The 18,829-nt window shown below is 40.3% G+C and overlaps 1 protein-coding gene across 2 annotated transcripts in view; it reads left to right on the forward strand.

The window, feature by feature from the left end:
* LOC122807796 (ubiquitin-like modifier-activating enzyme 1) overlaps positions 1-18,829 on the forward strand; it is a 2,541,412-nt gene that overhangs the window by 311,786 nt on the left and 2,210,797 nt on the right. For both annotated transcript variants that reach the window (XM_044078854.1, XM_044078853.1), the window contains exon 5: positions 14,843-14,949. In XM_044078854.1, the coding sequence (XP_043934789.1) occupies positions 14,843-14,949 (107 nt within the window). The remainder of the gene's footprint in view (positions 1-14,842; positions 14,950-18,829) is intronic.

Consider the following 18,829-nt stretch of genomic DNA (forward strand, 5'->3'; position numbering starts at 1 on the left):
ATTAAAATGTTTTAATTCTAAGTGTATTATTCTCCTTCTTTGCAGCATTTTTCTGATCCCTGTTCTCTACAGATGGTCATTAATATGGATGAACAGAAAGAAGTAGTCTTACCTGGGAATTGGCTTTTTCTAGAAGTGCCCTTCTCCAGCATGCTCCAGTTTGTAATTCAGAAACATGTTAGCCACAATGAGGTAAGACCTCATTATCAGCTAATTTGTCTCTGAATCATATTAACTACCATGATGTGCAGGACATTGCTGCTTTGCATACTGTGGTAGTAAGTCATGTAGACAGTGGCAACCCCCCAGTCACTCTCTCACTCACACACACACACACACACACACACACACACACACACACACACACACACACACACACACTCACACACACACACACACACACACACACACACACACACACACACACACACACACACACACACACACACTCACACTCACACACACACACACACACACACACACACACACACACACACACACACACACACACACACACTCACCACAGTTTCTGTACCTGTCTCCTACCCTGTCTGCCCTACCGTGGCTCCCCTCACTCTCATAATAGTTGAAGTACCATTACTGCATGTTATCTATTAGGCCTTTGTGGCCTAGAGTTTCCTTTCACCCCTGATCCCTGTTATGATATTGGTGCTATTACAGCATTTTTAAGTGTAATCCCTTGTAGCTGTTGGTCCCCACACTTTTAAGAGTAATCTCTAGTGGCTTTTGGTGCCCGCCCACATTTATGGCAGGCAGTTGAACATAAGCTTTTGGCTGTTTTCAGTATTGCAACATGCTGTGGATGGTTGAGTGATTTCTTGAATTGCTCACCCATGTAGATGCCTTCCTGGAGGCGGTTCTGAGGAGCGACAGCACATTGGTAATTAGAATATGCCTCTTCCCAAGAATCCCCAATTAGCATTCAACACAGCCGCAGGGCCAGCTCTTTGCTGTGCTGCATGTCTTTATGTTACAGCAATATGTGGCACTGTGTTAGGGGAGTTGCTGAATCGGGGAAAGTTGCGCTGCCTTCCTGACTTTACCCTTACTCTTTGTATGGTGTGTGTGTGTGTGTGTGTGTGTGTGTGTGTGTGTGTGTGTGTGTGTGTGTGTGTGTGTGTGTGTATATATATATAGGTATATACATACATATGTCCTTGCATGGTATTTTGTGCCATTTTCTTACTTGTACTAATCTCAGTTCCTTTTCTACCCTCCAGTATTCCCTCCACCCTCTTACACTATGTTCAGGGTTCCCCTTCCTTCAGCAATGCACCATCTACTTGTTAATACATTAGTGAGACCTGGAAAGTCAGTGATCTTCCTGCTACGGGACAAGGTGCCTGTGCACACAAAATGAACGTAGGTGTTCTCTAGTGCAAATTTCACAATCTTCTGTAGCTGATAAACCCTTTTTACGTTTAGTTCTTACAAGCTGCTTTGAACAACCTAATTTACTTTACTTGTAAGCAAAATGCCAGGTAAGACAGCTGCTCACATTTCTAAGCACAAAAACTTATAAGCACACAACAAACTGGAAAATGAAAAACAAACCAAAAGCTGTAGATGGAATGAAGGAGCGAACACAATTCTTTAGCATTTTTGTTCAAATTTATTCTTCATGAACTTCTTCAGAAAAAAGTTATCCTCTCAAAAGGTATAAAATCATACCATAAAAATAAAATAAACTCTCTTGTTTTCCAAACAGCTTTGAATGTCAAAGCTTCATAAAAAATGTCTAAATATAAAAACATTGTCATATTGTTGTGATTTTAATGTTATTTTAGGCTAAAAACACTTAATATTAATACATTCGTTCAGACCAGGAGCTCTGTCTGCTACCAAACTGATCTGTCACAATGACTCCTTGCATTCTAAAATCAAATTGGTGTTCCCTATATAATCCAGTTGTTGAACATAATCTATGACTGAAAAGGTGAACTTTTGAAATTCACACAGTAAATAGTATGCCTAGCTAAAGCATTGGTAAAGTCCTTTTTCTTAATAGCAAGTGTGTGCTCATATGTTCTACGCTTTAAACATCTAGTGGTTTTTCCTATGTAGTAACTAGGACAAGAGTCACATATTGCTACATAAACTATGTTTGTACTCTCACAGGTAAACAGTCTGTGGACCCAAATAGTCATTTAAGGTGTGTAATAAATGTACTAGACGTATTGCTTATATATCTACATTGTTTACACTTCCTACAGGAGAAATTACCACAAACACTGTTCACATCAGTCAATGATGAAGTGTGCCCCCCCATCATTTTCCATTTTTGCCAGAGATGGCCTGCACCTGTCACCCCTGGGATTCCGGATACTGGCTAAGGTACTTGCCACCCCTATAGTGCCTTTTTTAGGCAAGGTTCAAATGACAAATTCAGCACCGTAACAGGAACAGGCAAGCACAAACTGAGGGTGATGCTACTCAATGCTAGAAGTCTAAATCTCAAAATGCACTCACTCAAGGCACTCCTTTAAAATGGAGAACATCGATATCTGTGCAGTGACTGAAACCTGGTTCAAGGCTCCAGAGAGCACCCCTGCACTACCAGGCTATAACTCGTACCACACTTTCCGGCCATGTAACCTGGACTGGAACACAAAAGGTGGAGGTGTGTCCATATTCATTAAGGATATTCACACCTCCAGGCTAGTTGCTCAGCATAATGCATCCGAGGTTATCCAAGTGCAACTAACTCTGGGCAAAACTGCATTCCAAATTGTAGCTTGCTACAGATCCCCCACCTTGCCCCAGGAGTCCCACTCCTCTTTTCTTGAAGTACTGGAAAATATTAGGGTTCAACCAAACACCCTAATAATGGATGATTTCAACTATCCCACCATTAACTGGGAAAACTACTCCTGTACCAACTCCTTCTGGAATTCATAAACTCCAATGCCCTGGATCAACTTATCCACGCCCCCACCAGGGGCAACAATATCCTAGATCTAGTCATTACCAACATGAGTGACTGGTGTTCCATACTTGAAGTCAACACCTCATTGGTCTGATCCGACCATAAGCTAATCACTCTAGATATCCACATCCTGCCCCCACCCCCCCATTAAGGAAACCACGGTAAAAATCTCTAAAGCCAACTTCATGCTTCTTAAGACAGAAGTGTTGAACTTCATGACACCCATGCAGATGGACAATACAGTCACGACTACTGAATCCTACACAATTGCACTTTATAAGCACTTACATGAGTGCATGGATCGTGCTATCCCAAACAGAACCAAGATGCTATCCTCCAAAAAAAGGAAGCTACTCTGGTGGTCCCCTGCCATAAAAAAACTGTACAACAGAAGGAAGAAACTGTTGCAAAAGAGAGTAAAATCCCATGAGTGGAGGAGCTCCCTGGTCAGCCTCAGTAAGAAGCTGCGATCCCTGATAAAATCCTCCAAAGCTAGTTAAGACAACAAAATTGCCACTGATTCTAAGGACAACCACAAAGCATTCTATAGCTATGTCAAGAATCTCAATGGCAACACTCAGAACTGCTCTGAGTTACAGCACAATGACACTAAATATACGGTCCCAACTGATATTGCCAACATCCTGGAAGATAGGTTCAGTGCTAACTTTACCCCTCTCTCACACCCTAAAGAGCCCATCTCTATACCGGAAGAATGCAAAGTTCCTGTAATCACGGCTGCACAGGTAAAAACCACACTCTCCAAAGCCAAGAACACAGCATCCATGGGACCAGACAACATCCCAGGCTGCATTCTACATGAACTACAGAACGAACTGGCACCCCACCTAAGTTGTTGTTGTTGTCTCTTTCGGCTTTTCCCGGTTAGGGGTCGCCACAGTGGAACTCTGGTCCGCTAATGATTGGTAGTTGATTTTTACGTGCCGAGTTACCAGCCCTGACACACAACCTTCAACGAAGGTACTCCCATTCACGCATGTCTCCACGCAGAAGACGCTCTAGCTGAGAATCGAACCGGACAGCGTCTTACTGTGAGGCGACAACGCTACCACAGCACCACCACCGGTGATGGCACCCCACCTAAGTAATCATGTTTAGGAGACACTTTCTGCCTTTTACAAGCCTGAACTGGGTGAGGTCCAGTGTTTGGAGATTACCAATGTCTTTGTTTATAAGTTCCATGATGATACGTTCCATGGCCTTGCAGACCAGGCTCGTCAGGCTAATAGGGTGGTAGTTCCCATGGTCTATGGTGGCTCCCCCCTTGTGGAGTGGGATAACCGTTGCTGTGTGCCATTCAGTGGGCACAAAGCCTGAGGTGAGGCTATAATTGAACATAGTACTTGGCACCCCACCGAAGTACCATGTTCAATTATAGCCTCACCTCAGGCTTTGTGCCCACTGAATGGCACACAGCAACAGTTATCCCACTCCACAAGGGGGGAGCCACCACAGACCCTGGGAACTACCACCCTATTAGCCTGATGAACCTGGTCTGCAAGGCCATGGAACGTATCATCATGGAACTTATAAACAAAGACATTGGTAATCTCCAAACATTGGACCTCACCCAGTTCAGGCTTGTAAAAGGCAGAAAGTGTCTCCTAAACCTGATAGACTTCTTTGAAGCAGTCACCAAAGCTGTAGACAAGAGTAAGGTGGTTCACACAGCCTATCTAGATCTTGCCAAGGCTTTCGACACCATCCCCCAATCTGGAATTATAGATAAACTCACTAAACTAGGTATAAATCCCTATGTCACAAGATGGGTTGCCAACTGGCTCACTGACAGAACCCACACTGTGAAAGTAGTTGACTCCAAATCCGACTTCAGACCAGTGACAAGTGGAGTACCACAGGGTTCAGTCCTGGGTCCTCTCCTGTTTGGTATCTACTTCTCTGAAGTACAGGCTAACACAGAAGGTCTTTGGCTAATGAAGTTTGCAGATGACTGCAAACTAGGAGCCGTAATCAAAACTCCTAACGATGTGGACATCCTACAAAAGGGCCTTACTGAGACAGATGCCTGGTGTCAAAGCCATGGCCTCAAGCTCAATGCCAAAAAGTGCGTTGTCATCCCCTTTGGTAAAAACTCTGTACCCATGAACTACAACATAGGCGGTAGTATACTTAACACCGAAAGTGTGATGAGACCTTGGGACACAGGTGGACATTAGTCTCTCCTTTGATAATCACATCGCTACAGTAGTCAGGAAATCCTTCTACATGGCACACCTCATCGCAAAAGGTTTCTCATCCAGAAAAAAAGAGGTAATTGTTCACCTCTACTCATCACTCATTAGACCCATTATAGTGTACAATGCCCCTTTTGGTATGTACCTCACAAGACATCTACAACAACTGCAAAGGCCATAGAAATACCTTACAAAGAGGATTACCGGCCTCAAACAGATGCCCTATGCAGACCGTCTCAAAAAACTCCAGCTTTACTCCATCGCATATCGCCTACTCAGAGGTGATCTCTGCCTAATATACAAAGCTGTGTCAAACCCAGAGTTGTTGGACATACTCCACTTAAAGAAATCCCAATCCCTCCAAGCTACACGCTCTAGGGACCTAAACCTTGTCACCACAATAAACAGAACATGCTGGAGGGATAGATTCCTGTCCCAGAGACTTCCCATACTCTGGAATAAACTACCTATCTATATCAAAGCTCCTCATTAGCACTCTTCAAGAAATATCTTGATGATTGGATGGGAAATAGGAAATTCACTGAGGGGATCACTTCTGTAGCTCTGCTCGACAGTGGCACAGGAAAATAATTTTCTTGGGTGGCAAAAGCCAGGGTACCTTTTTGGCTGGGCTTGTATAGGGCTGATAGCCTAGTACCTACCTGTGAACCTAAAATGTTTTTGATGTTCTTAATTTTCTTATAGGTGAACTTGGGTTCTACACCTACTACCTGTATGAGTTCCTATTCCCCATCAGAACCTTTCAATTGTCCTTAATTATGTGTTTGATGACACCCATCTCATTGACAATGGGGATGGGGAAAGAAATAGTAAACACTGTATTGTCCTTTTTCCTGTTGCTATCTCCCCCCCCCCGATCATCGGTTTGTCTCAGAATAAACACTTCCTTGTGTATATTGGTTAACCAAGCCTGGTCGTACCCGCTTTGTTCAAAAAAAAGTGTCAACATGATGACCACTTGAAAAAAGTGTAATCAGATGTAAGTCTACTGAGGCGAATAAATTGCCCCTTAATCACCCCTTTCTTTCATATGCCTAGGGTGTAAGCTATCTCTGTGCAAATATTGGTTGACAAAAACATCTTTCCTATAAATCTTACTCACAAAAGTGTTACTGGACGTATAAAATGCCAAATGTATATCCAAAAAGTTAATAGACCTACCAGAACTTCCCTCAGAAAATTCCAAAAAGTCTGTGGTGTGATTTCAGTTCCTAACAAAGGAGTCAAATTCACTCTCATCACCAGTCCACAGAAATATCAAATCATCAGTAAATCTTTGATATAAAATAATGTGGGACCTTTGTGGATGTACATACAAATATCTGTCCTCCCACATGGCCATTACAAGGTTGGCAAAATATGGGGCCACCCTTGCCCCCATAGCCACCCCTGAGGTCTGCTTGTAATATATTTGGTTGAACTCAAAAAAATTATTGTCAAGAACTATACCCATAAGTCTGCAAACCGTCTCTGTTTTACTGTGTGTAAAGTCAATGTACCCATTAAGGTAATCTCTCAGATATTCTATACCAGCATCTTGGTTGATACATGTATACGGTGATTTAACATCTAGAGACGCAAAATAAAAATCACCATGGGTGAAGTTAATGTCCCTCAAAATTTCCCAAAGGTGCCAGGAGTCCCTAAGGTATGACTTTGCTTTTTGCACTATAGGGTTAAGTATATAATCCAGCCATAAAGAAATGTTTTCTGTCTTAGTTCTCTTGGCTGAAATAATGGGCCTAAAGGGCGGATTTGTTTCTATTTTTATACTTTGGGTATCCCAAAGAAATGTCCCATACTGGGATGTTCCACTAACAAATACTCATGTGTGTCATGATCTAAACTACCCTGGCAAAACATGTCAAAAAGATCAATGTTTATTCTCAAAAAACTGTTGTTAATTACATTCTTATCTACAACAGAATAAGCTGTATCATTTACCAACGTCTTCAATGTTTTTAACATAATCTTCAGTACACATAATCACCATCATACCACCCTTGTCAGCACTCATTACTCTAATGTCTTTATTTTTACCAAAAATACACAGTGCCTGGTGTTCTTCCACAGTAAGTTTAAGCATGTGGGTGTCCTTTACAATATTTCTCATGTCCAATTCACACGTCACCAAAAACTTGCAAGGTGTTGCACAAGGGGGGGGGGTTGTATGTGCTGTTCTTTTTAAATTTGTTACAAACATCATTTGTCTACATTTAAATCATGCAGGAGGTAACGAAGGTTCAATTTTCTCAAACAAAGTTTGAAATCAGCTAACAGTCTGGTGATATTGATAGAACTACTTGGTATGTAGGAAAAACCTTTTTCAAGACTAAAATCACATCATTAGATAAAACACTGTTTGACAAATTCAAAATGCGAGTTTCAAAGTCCGAATAGCCTGAAACTTTTAGTTTTTCTTTCTGTTGTTGTTTCTTACCCTCGTTTTTGTCTTTTTCTGAACCTGGTTTGATCACCTGGGAGTCCGTTTGTTGCGCCCTTGGTTCACCAACAAAGGACCTGATCCACCGGGGTTATTTGTAGATGAAACCACTTTAGCAAATGTTGGATTATTATTGTCAGACCCCGCTGAAACTTGCTGGTGTGTTACTGTTGTTATTATTGTTATTGTTGTTAGGGACATTGTTGTTGTTAGTGGTCATACTATTGTTGTTTCCACTTCCATTATCATTCACCTCACCCTGTGTGACGTCATTAGTTGCATCGGTATTAAGCACACACTTGCTATTAAGAAAAAGGACTTTACCAATGCTTTAGCTAGGCATGCTATTTACTGTGTGAACTTCAAAAAGTTTACCTTTTCAGTCATAGATTATGTTCAACAAGTGGATTATATAGAGAACACCAATTTGATTTTAGAATGCAAGGAGTCATTGTGGCAGATCAGTTTGGTAGCAGACAAGAGCCCCTGGTTTGAACGAATATATTAAGTGTTTTTTAGCCTAAAATAACATTCAAATCACAACAATATGACAATGTTTTTATATTTAGACATTTTTTATGAAGCGTTGACATTCTAAGCTGTTTGGAAAACAAGACAGTTTTTTATTTTTATGGTATGATTTTATTATTTTAATTTAAAGTATCATGAAAGTCATGCTATGTGTGATGTAACTTATAAGAGGTGTGTTTTGAGAGGTTAACTTTTTTCTGAAGAAGTTCATGAAGAATATATTTGAACGTAAGTACTAAAGAATTGTGTTCGCTCCTTCATTCCATCTACAGCTTTTGGTTTGAGTTTCTGCTCACATTTCTGTTATGCCCTCTTCAGGCTATACTACCATTAGCCCTATCTTCACTTTCCCCTTTCAGCAATCTCTTCGCAGAAAAATAATTAGAACACTAACCTAAACCTACAACTACACCCTTTACTGCAGACCCTGGGCTGGTCTTGTTGGAATTTCATACTTTTATACTGAATTAAGGTTCTTAGAAGCACTGGATACTTGCCTTGCTTCAAAGTTTCTGATTGTTTTTTTGTCTAAAATAGATGCATGTGAAGCTCTCCTGGCTCCTGCCCCTGCCCGCTGTCTTTGCCCTCACTTCACTTGGGCTCACTCTGCTCCCCTATCCTACCACCCCAGGATCCTTTTCCTTTATACTTAATCCCCCATTTGCACTCTCCCTCTGCCCCACCCCTCCACCCTCCTCTCCAATTGGCCACACTCAGTCAAACCTCTGACTCCTATCTCTGCCCAGCTGATCACTTACTTACATACACTCTGTCGTACCTGTCACTCTACAGCTCCTCTTCTTCTTTGTTTCAGACCACCCCCTTTTGGCTCATTAATCCCTTCCTTCCTTTTCCCACTTCTACAACCAATTACCCCATCTAAATAACCTAACTTGTACTGTCTTTCTCTCCCACAGAACTAGTAGCATTGCCCATCCATTCCCACAATATTCACCATAGCTACACAATTAAATATATAATTCTGCTATTCCAGGCTTACAACCTATGACTCTAATCCCATCTGTATAAACATTACTATTCACAATTAATCCCACTTCTCTAAAAATTACCAGTAGCTATTATTCTTTCTGTATCTTTCTAGGCAGTACCTCTTCACCTATAGTCTGACCTACTTCCATCCCTCCTATCACATTCCCCACCATGCTAACCTACAACCTGTTTCTATTCCTCCTCTCTACTTCTACCCTAATCTTCTTGTATAACCTCTCCTCCTACAATACTCAAAACCCCAACACCAACCTCCAACTCTCCTTTAGTTCTTCCACAGTTCCCACACTCATTTCTGACAGTCGTATTGACTGCTTCTACAACACTCCATCTTCCTAGAGTAAAAATTCTCCCTCACTCCTTTTTCTCCTCTAAAAGTAAAGTGAAGTATTACTTCCTTCTCCCCCCTCCTCACAACTCTTTTTGTACTCACTCTATTCTGCTCCTGTCTGGAGACATCCATCCCAACCCTGGACCAGATATCCCCTCTACCTTTGCCTCTATGTCCAAGTACCATACTTCTCCTCAACCTAAAATTCCCACAAAACACCTTGCTCTGCATTCCATGAACATCAGAAATATAGTCAACAAAGTCAGCGAATTCCATGCCTGGATTTCCCATCACTCTCTTGATATCATAAATCTCTATGAAACTTGGCTGAAACCCCACATTCCTGACAAAGACTTCCTACCCTCAGAATACAACATCTTACGACTTGATAGATCCCAGAAAAAAAGGGGAGGAATCGCTATCATGTTCTCTAACCACCTTACAGTAAATCCCTAGCTATTCCAACTCCTTCTGCCCCACCAGCCAATCTGCTAACTGCTAACTGCAAAATCAATGCCCACAATGTAATCATTGTCGCTGCAGTTTACAAACCCCCTGGTGACAATATCCCTGTACTTGAAAATATTCTCTCCTGGCTCACTCAGCACTTAACTACTGAAACTATAGACTCGGGTGACATCAGCATTAATTGGCTATCCCTCTCCGTCTCTCCTAGCTCCTGCATTAATTTGTATGGCTTCTCCCAATTAATCTCCACTTCTACTGACACAAACAAATCTATTCATTCTACCTCTCTGCTTGACTGGATACTAGTCTCTCACCCCCATAAATAGCACTTCCCAGAAACACTGCCCGATGCTTTGAGTGACCATTGTCCAGTCAAAGTCCTCAAATTTTCTCTACATTATACTAGACCACACAAGTTCATTGGATGCAAACTGTTCAGTTTTGACTTTAATAACCTTAACAACCATCTTTCAGCAATTAACTGGTCCATCCTTAGACACCTACCCCTAGATGATGCCATACTAAAATTCAATTCCATATTCCCCAACATACTCGACTCCTTTGCTCCCTTGCATACAGAGTCAAATCCATCATATCCTCCGTCCCCCGACTTACACTCACCACCCACTCCTTAATGCAAAAAAGAGACAAGGCTTGGTGGATCTGGTCCAAAACCAAACTCCCCTCCCACCTCCAACACTATAATTTATTTATTTATTTTATTTATTTAACATTTGTTGACTGGGAAAGTCCGACTAGGTTCCTTAGATCCTGTTTTCAGCGGAGGCCAGGGGAGAAATGCTCTAGAAGCATGTCTTTAGAATGTGGGAGGAAACCGGAGTATCCAGAGGAAACCCACGCAAATGCAGGGAAAACATGCAAACTCCGCACAGAAGGCACCCCAGCTGAGAATCGAACTGGAGAACCTCATGCAACCTTACTAAGAAATCCATCTTCAATGTAACAACCCTCCAGTGGCACACTTAACTAACCCAAAGAAATTCTGGCATGCCATCAACCATATTCTACATCCAGGTAACCCGTCTTCCCCCAACTATGTCCCTTGAAACTGCTACCATCTTCAATTCTTATTTCATTGACACTATTAGCACGCTAACACTCCAAACACACTCCAATCCAAATGCTAATATCTCCCCTGAATCTCCCACATCCTCCAACCCCTCTCAGGCCTTTTCTTTGAAAACTGTATCTACCAACTACATTAAATCCTTGCTTCTAAAACTCAAACCCTGCTCCCCCTGTGTTGATAATCTACCCCCACTTTTCTTCCAAAAAGCTGCTAACTCTCTTGCCCTCTACATCTCCATACTTATAAATCATTCCATTGCTGAATCTGAAGTACCCACAATATGGAAACAGTTCTACACCTTACCTATCCACAAGGGAGGTAACTCACTCACCTTCAAACTACTCTCTTAACAAAACTAGAATCCACGTAGAATAAAGTTGCTAGATTTGCTGCTGATCATTCCTACCACTCGCACCATGGTCTTGCTCTTAAAAGGTGAAACTGGCTAGAATTTCCGCACCATCTACTCCTCTCTCAGCTTCAAATAATATATTCTATTTTGTATCTACCCTTCTTCTGTTCAAACATTGCATCAGTTGTCTCACTGTACTCTTTACCAAGATCCCTACAAAGCGCTGAACAAAACCTTCTTCAAATCTACAAGCCTAAAACTAAAATTGGACAAACCGTTTACAGCTACTCCCCAGCCCAGTCGTAGAATAAACTTCCTTTGGATATCAGAAACACCAAGTACCGACATAAATTCAAAACCGCTGCTAAAAACTATCCAAGCGGTACATCGATCTGTTGCTGTAACTCCTTGACTGACACCCCCCCTTAATCTTCTCCCCCCCTCTCACCTAACTCCCTTTCTGTCCTCTGTCCTTACTTGTTAGTTGTACTTTGACTCAGTCCCATCTAATATCAAAGTTTATATCCTATGAGTATACAGTTATCTCTTCAATTACAGCAACTGAGCCGTATGTCTTGCCAATCTTACTTGGTACTTACTCTCTGAATTGTCCTTGTTGACTATTGATGTTAGAATGCATTTACTCTCTGGGTTTTGTTAATCATGTACTCATATTATGTTGATTCATTTTTATAGCTTTTATAATTTACTATATCTTGTTTTGTTTCTACATACGTTGTGCAACTGTGGAGCTTTTCTCCCGGGCCTCTGCTGAAAAAGGGCTTTGGCTCAGTTTGACTAACCCGGTCAACAAATGTCAAATAAATAAATAAATAAATCTCTGTCTCTCTCTCTCTCTATATATATATATATATATATATATATATATATATATATATATAATATATATATAGATACACACACACACACACACACACACACACATATATATATATATATATATACACACACACACACACAGACATATGTATCTATCCATATATCTATATATATCTATATATATATATATATATATATATATATATATATATATATATATATATATATAAACACATACACATACAAATATACATGTAGAGATATATGTGGGTGAAATAGGCTCCTTAGGGTACTCATAGCAGTATGGAGAGAAAGGTGTATCCCAGATGACTGGAGAATAAGCATATTCTTGCCAATCTGGAAGAATAAAGGGGGCAGCCACAACTTTGGGCCGTATAGAGGTGTCAAACTCCTGTGACACTGTGAAAGTTCTGGAGAGAGTGATTGATAAATGAATACACAGAGTAGTAGAATGTAAGATGGGAGATGAGCAGTTTGGATTCAGATCAGGATGCAGCACAACTGACCCAATGTTTGCAGTGAGACAGATAGTTGAGAAGAAGCTAGAGATGAGGAAAGAGTCCAACTAGGCATTCCTAGACTTGGAGAAAGTATATGACAAGGTCCCAAGAAAGCTGATTTGGGCAGTACTGCAGAGGTTCGAAGTCCCGGAAACATTTGTAGAATTAGTGCAAGCTATTTACAAGGACTCGATGACTCAAGTATGAACAGTGTTCAGCCTCACAGAGGGGTTCCCAGTGGGAGTGAGTGTACACCAGGGTTCAGCTCTGTGCTCACTGCTGTTCATACTGGTGATGGACTACATTAGCAAACAGGTCAGACAGGACCGTTCAACAAAGTTACTGTATGAAGATGACGTGGCATTATATGGGCAGAATGAGCAAGCGCTTCAGCAAAAGCACTTGGGTTGAAACTAAGCACAGATAACATGGTAATAGCAGCAAACTGGGGAAATCAGAAGAAGCTGAGAATTGAGACAGAAGGGAAGATAGTCGAACAGGTTGATAGCTTCAAGTATTTGGGAGGGGTGGTTGAGGAGAAGAGCAGTCTGAATGAAGAGGTCAAAGCTAGAATCAGAGGAGCTGCAGCCAAATGGCATAGAGTGTGTTAGGTGTAGTGCATGACAGAAAAATGCCAAAATAGCTGAAAAGTAAGGTGTACAAGACAGTGGTGCAGCCAGTGATACTGCATGGCACAGAAGCCTTGGTGGTAAAGACAGAGCAGATAAGAAAGCTAGAACTGATGGAAATGAAGTGCCTTAGAAAGGTGGTAGGATGCACACTGTGAGGCAGACAAAGAAATGAGGACATAAGTAGCTCCAGTTGCAGAAATGAGCAACAGGTTATAGTGGTTCGGACACGTGCAGAGAAGCAGAAGACAAGCTGTTGATGGAGACTTGAGACAGACAGGAAGTAAGTAAGAGAAAACAAAGGCATCCAGCAAAGAGGTGGATGGATTATGTGAGTGTCAAAGAAGGCAAGAGTATGGCATTGAATCAAGAGAGATGGCGACAGTTAACACAAGGGTATGTGTGTGGGTGTGTGTGCATGCATGCATGCAGAGGAGACACGAAGAAGATGATAAAATATTCCCATTTGCTTTTTTAATACCTTTATTGAATTATCACTTGTGACATAAGCACATTTACATTTATATAAAAGCAATCAAACTGTATTACAAGTTAAAATTAAACATTATGCTTCACATATATTGCTATATATCATATAACCTAAGCAACATCACATAAATTATTCAATTCCTGCCCTTTTTTTAAATGAGAAACATCATTATTAAACCATCACTTATGGCATAGGCAATCATAAATTTATATAAATGAAAACAAACCACACTGACACAATTCTAGTTGCAAGCATTTTACATCACAAACCATACTGACACACTCCCATTTGCAAACATTATACATCACTTATAATCTACCCAATCTTTTTCATTCAAACATTACATAGCTCATTTAAATCCTGTCTTTTTAAACCTAATTCCTATCCTGTATGTATTGTTCCTACAATTCTCATTTTTTCGTATGCACTTTGTTCCTACCTTTTTCCAAGGATCAAAAATTGTTAACCAGGTAGGCCCACTGGACATGCATTCACTTTTCAGGAATGGCCTGGGAACAATGCCTGATTAAGTGACACAGCAGGAGCTGCAGCTGTCAGTCTAAACCCTCTGCCAACCTGCCAGCCAGGTATAGAAATACCTTAAAGCAAGCAAAGTGCATGAAGTGCTGGATGGATGGATGGATGGATGGCTGGATGGCAGAACTAAGCTGGCATGATCCAGATGAAAACAATGAAAGGAAGACAAAAGATAACATTCTTAAAATGACACGGGAGACCAAACGTGCAATTTTTGGTTGAAGTTATACTTTCCAAGTTGAGCCATCAAGATTATATGTACTATAGGTTAAATAAATACATACAAGGAACAGGTGTAAGGTGTCCACAGTGTTTGGACATAGGCCTAAAGTCTGATTTGTTGATGTGGTGACATGATTGTATAGAAGCTGGATGGGAGGTTTAAAAATGTATTACATTCTTTGGTTTTTTTAAACAGGTTGTGGTGCTGACAAACTCCTCTCTGGATGAACAGTTGCGGATTGGCAGTTTTTGCCATAGTAACAACATTAAGTTTATTGTGGCTGATACCAAAGGTCTGATTGGGTATGTATCATTTTAAACACAGTATACGAACTGTAAGGCTGGTTTTGCTGCTATCTAAAATTGAAACAGAATATCGTACTGACTGCTGTGTTGAACTGCAGTTGCATTAGTAATTTTAAGATGAAAACTGGGGAACTAGACTTTTGCATCAGTATCTTCAGAGTAAGCAACAAAGAGACTGGATGCTTTTGTGTACAGGGTAGGAGCCATAAAGGCCAGACATATTAACGTGCTTAACATTATTTACAAGAAAAAAAATATATATAAAGACTGGAGCACTGCTGTGCCTTATAAGGGTACCTGTTAGATGATATTATTTCTTGTCACTGTAGATTTTCACTTGTAATTTCTTTTGGAAATAGCAACACCTCTTCTTTATCCAAAATAATTAACAGTACTGAAGTCACTGTTACCTGCATAACAAACTGTTTTGTGTGGTTCATAACAAATATAATTTTTTGATAACTTTCTTCTCTTCTTTTACATGCATGTCTCTTTTTTATTTAAGTAATTCCTGCAGCAGACCCCACCTAACCTCACTCAACCCGGGTCATTGCCACTTGGTGTCATCCCACTGTACTTAATGGACAGCAGCTGCTGTCCTTCAGTGAGGTCCTCACTGTGCCCCTGGGGCAGGAGCTTCCTGTCCAGGTAATGTGGCCACAGCAGCTATCATTAGGGAATTAGCCTGCTTAGATTGCAGAAGTGTTTATACACTGTCATGGAGGCCAAGAACAGCCAAATTAGGGTTGTATGGGAATGACCTCCTACTCATGTTCACTCTTTTTTATTTTTTTTACTGAGGGGTGATGCAGTAGTATGCACAGTGTCCCACCATCATCTGTCCTAATTCACACCGTTTCCAGAACCATCCCTTCCTGAGTCAGAGAGAGGCTTTATACACTCAAACCTTCCTATCGTGGACAGCCAGGACCCAGGCTCACTACTGAACTTGGCTCACTTGTGTTGCAGTCAGGGTAACAGAAGCTCTCCATCAGCGGGTTGCACTGCAGAGTGTCATTTAAAAGTGCTGTGAGCTGCTTTGTTACAACTGACATTGTGTACAAAACTGTTTGATTTTCCTCTTAATTAATCTAAACATTTCTCATTTATACAGTACTATATACCTACACACACACGCATACATATATATGGGATCCATCAATATGTTCGAAGTTTCACTACTTCGAGCCCCACTTCACTGAGTCCACTTGTTCGAAGTAGTGAAACTTCGAACATTGACTTCGGCAGTCACACTACAGCGTGGCATGGGAATATTCCCTTTTCCCCACTGTAGTGCGATCTCAGAATTGGTATATTTAAGTAGGGGGGTGTGGGGGGTGCTAGGGTTTGCCCCTCTGCAAAAACATGTTTTAGTGTTTCTTTTTTTTTTTTTTTTGGGTAGCCCGGGGAACTAGACTTCAGCGAAAGTGCACTTTCGTTTAAGTGGGCTTTCACTGAAGTGTAGGGTCTACTGCTCTATTTCGAAGTGTATTTTCGATGTAGAGCAGTAGACCCATATAAATAAATAAATAAATATATATATATATATATATATATATATATATATATATAAATATACACACACACAGACATATACATTTGCACACATACACACACATATATATATATATATATTTTTTTTTTTTAGATAGACACACACAGACACACACACACACACACGTATGTGTGTGTATATATATATATATATATACATATATATATATATATATATATATATATATATATGTGTGTGTGTGTGTGTGTTTTTTTTTTACATAGACACACACACGCACACACGTCTGTATATATACATACAGTGGATATAAAAAGTTTACACACCCCTGTTAAAATGCCAGGTTTTTGTAATATAAAAAGATGAGACCACAATAAATCATTTCAAAACCTTTCCCACCTTTAATGTGACCTATAACCTGTACAATTCAATTGAAAAGCAATCAAATTTGTTAGGGGAAAAAATATAAAAAATGTACAATAAGCTGGTTGTATAAGTGTGCACACCCTTAAACTAATACTTTGTTGAAACACCTTTTGCAGAATTCAGTCTTCTAGGGTACACACCTGCCATCAATTATAGACACTCTGATTAACCCCAAATAAAGTTCAGCTGTCAAGGTAGGATTTTCCCAACATTTACTCAGTTGCCTGCTACAGCAAAAGCCATGGTTCGCAGAGAGCTTACAAAGCATCAAAGGGATCTCATTGTTGAAAAGTTTCAGTCAGGAGAAGGGTACAAAAAAGTTTCCACAGCATTGGATATACTGGATATACCATGGAATACAGTGAAGACAGTCATCAAAAAGTAGAGAAAATATGGGACAACAGTGAAGTTGCAAAGAACCGGACGTCCCTCCAAAATTGATGAAAAGACAAGACAAAAACTGGTCAGGGAGGCTGCCAAGAGACCTATAGCAACACTGAAGGAACTGCAGTAGTTTCTGGCAAGTACTGGTTGTGTACTACATGTGACAACAATCTCCCATATTTTCCATATGTCTGGCTTATGGGTTAGAGTTGCAAGACAGAAGCCTTTTCTTAAACAGAAAAACATCCAGGCCCAGTTAAAATTTGCAAAACAATACAGTAAGTCTGCCGAAAGCATGTGGGCAAAATGTGTTATGGCCTGATGAGACCAAGGTTGAACTTTTTGGCCGCAATTCCAAAAGGTACATTTGGTGCAAAACAACAGTTCGCATCACCAAAAGAACACCATCCCCATGGTGAAGCATGGTGGTGGCAGTATTATGCTTTGGGGTTGCTTTTCTTCAGCTGGAACTGGGGCTTTGGTCAAGGTGGAGGGAATTATGAACAGTTCCAAATACCAGTCACTTTTGGCCCAAAACCTTCAGGCATCTGCTAGAAAGCTGAAGATTAAGAGGAATTTCACCTTTCAACATGACAGTGATCCCAAACATACATCCAAATCAACAAAATAATGGCTTCACCAGAAGAAAACTAAAGTTTTGGACTAGCCCAGCCAGAGCCCAGACCTTAGTCTAATAGAAAATCTGTGGGGTGACCTGAAGACGGCTGTGCACAAGAGATGCCCTCGCAATCTGACAGATTTGGAGCGCTTTTGCAAGTAAGAGTGGGCAAATATGCCCAGTCAATATGTGCCATGCTGATAGCCTCCTACCCAAGACTGAATGCTGTAATTAAATCAAAAGGTGTTTCAACAAAGTATTAGTTTAAGGGTGTGCACACTTATGCAACCAGCTTATTGTACATTTTTTATGTTTTATATTTTTCCCCTAACACTTTTGTTTGTTTTTCAATTAAATTGTACAGGTTATATAGCTCACATTAAAGGTGGGAAAAGTTTTGAAATGATTTATTGTGGTCTCATTTTTTTATATCACAAAAACCTGGCATTTTAACAGGGGTGTGTATACTTTTTATATCCACTGTGTGTGTGTGTGTGTGTGTGTGTGTGTGTGTGTGTGTGTGTGTGTGTGTGTGTGTGTGTGTGTGTGTATGTGTATATATATATATATATATATATATATATATATATATATATATATATGTGTGTGTGTGTGTGTGTGTGCGCGTATATATATATATATATATATATATATATATATATATATATATATATATATATATATATATTTTATTTATTTGAAATTTGTTTGCCAGGATAATCCATTGAGCCAAATGAGCCCATTTTCAATGGAGTCCTGGGGAGAAAAGCTTTTGCTAGGATAATCCATTGGACCAAATGAGCCCATTTTCAATGGAGTCCTGGGGAGAAAAGCTCCATTGATACAATGTCAGCATATACAAATAAGGATAAAATAAAATACAGTAGGATAAATATAGCGTAAACAGTTTGTTAAAGTATCAGAGTAGCACATAT

This window comes from Protopterus annectens, chromosome 7.part1, assembly GCF_019279795.1.
Source record: "Protopterus annectens isolate FY-2018-M chromosome 7.part1, PAN1.0, whole genome shotgun sequence".
Taxonomy (NCBI): domain Eukaryota; kingdom Metazoa; phylum Chordata; order Ceratodontiformes; family Protopteridae; genus Protopterus; species Protopterus annectens.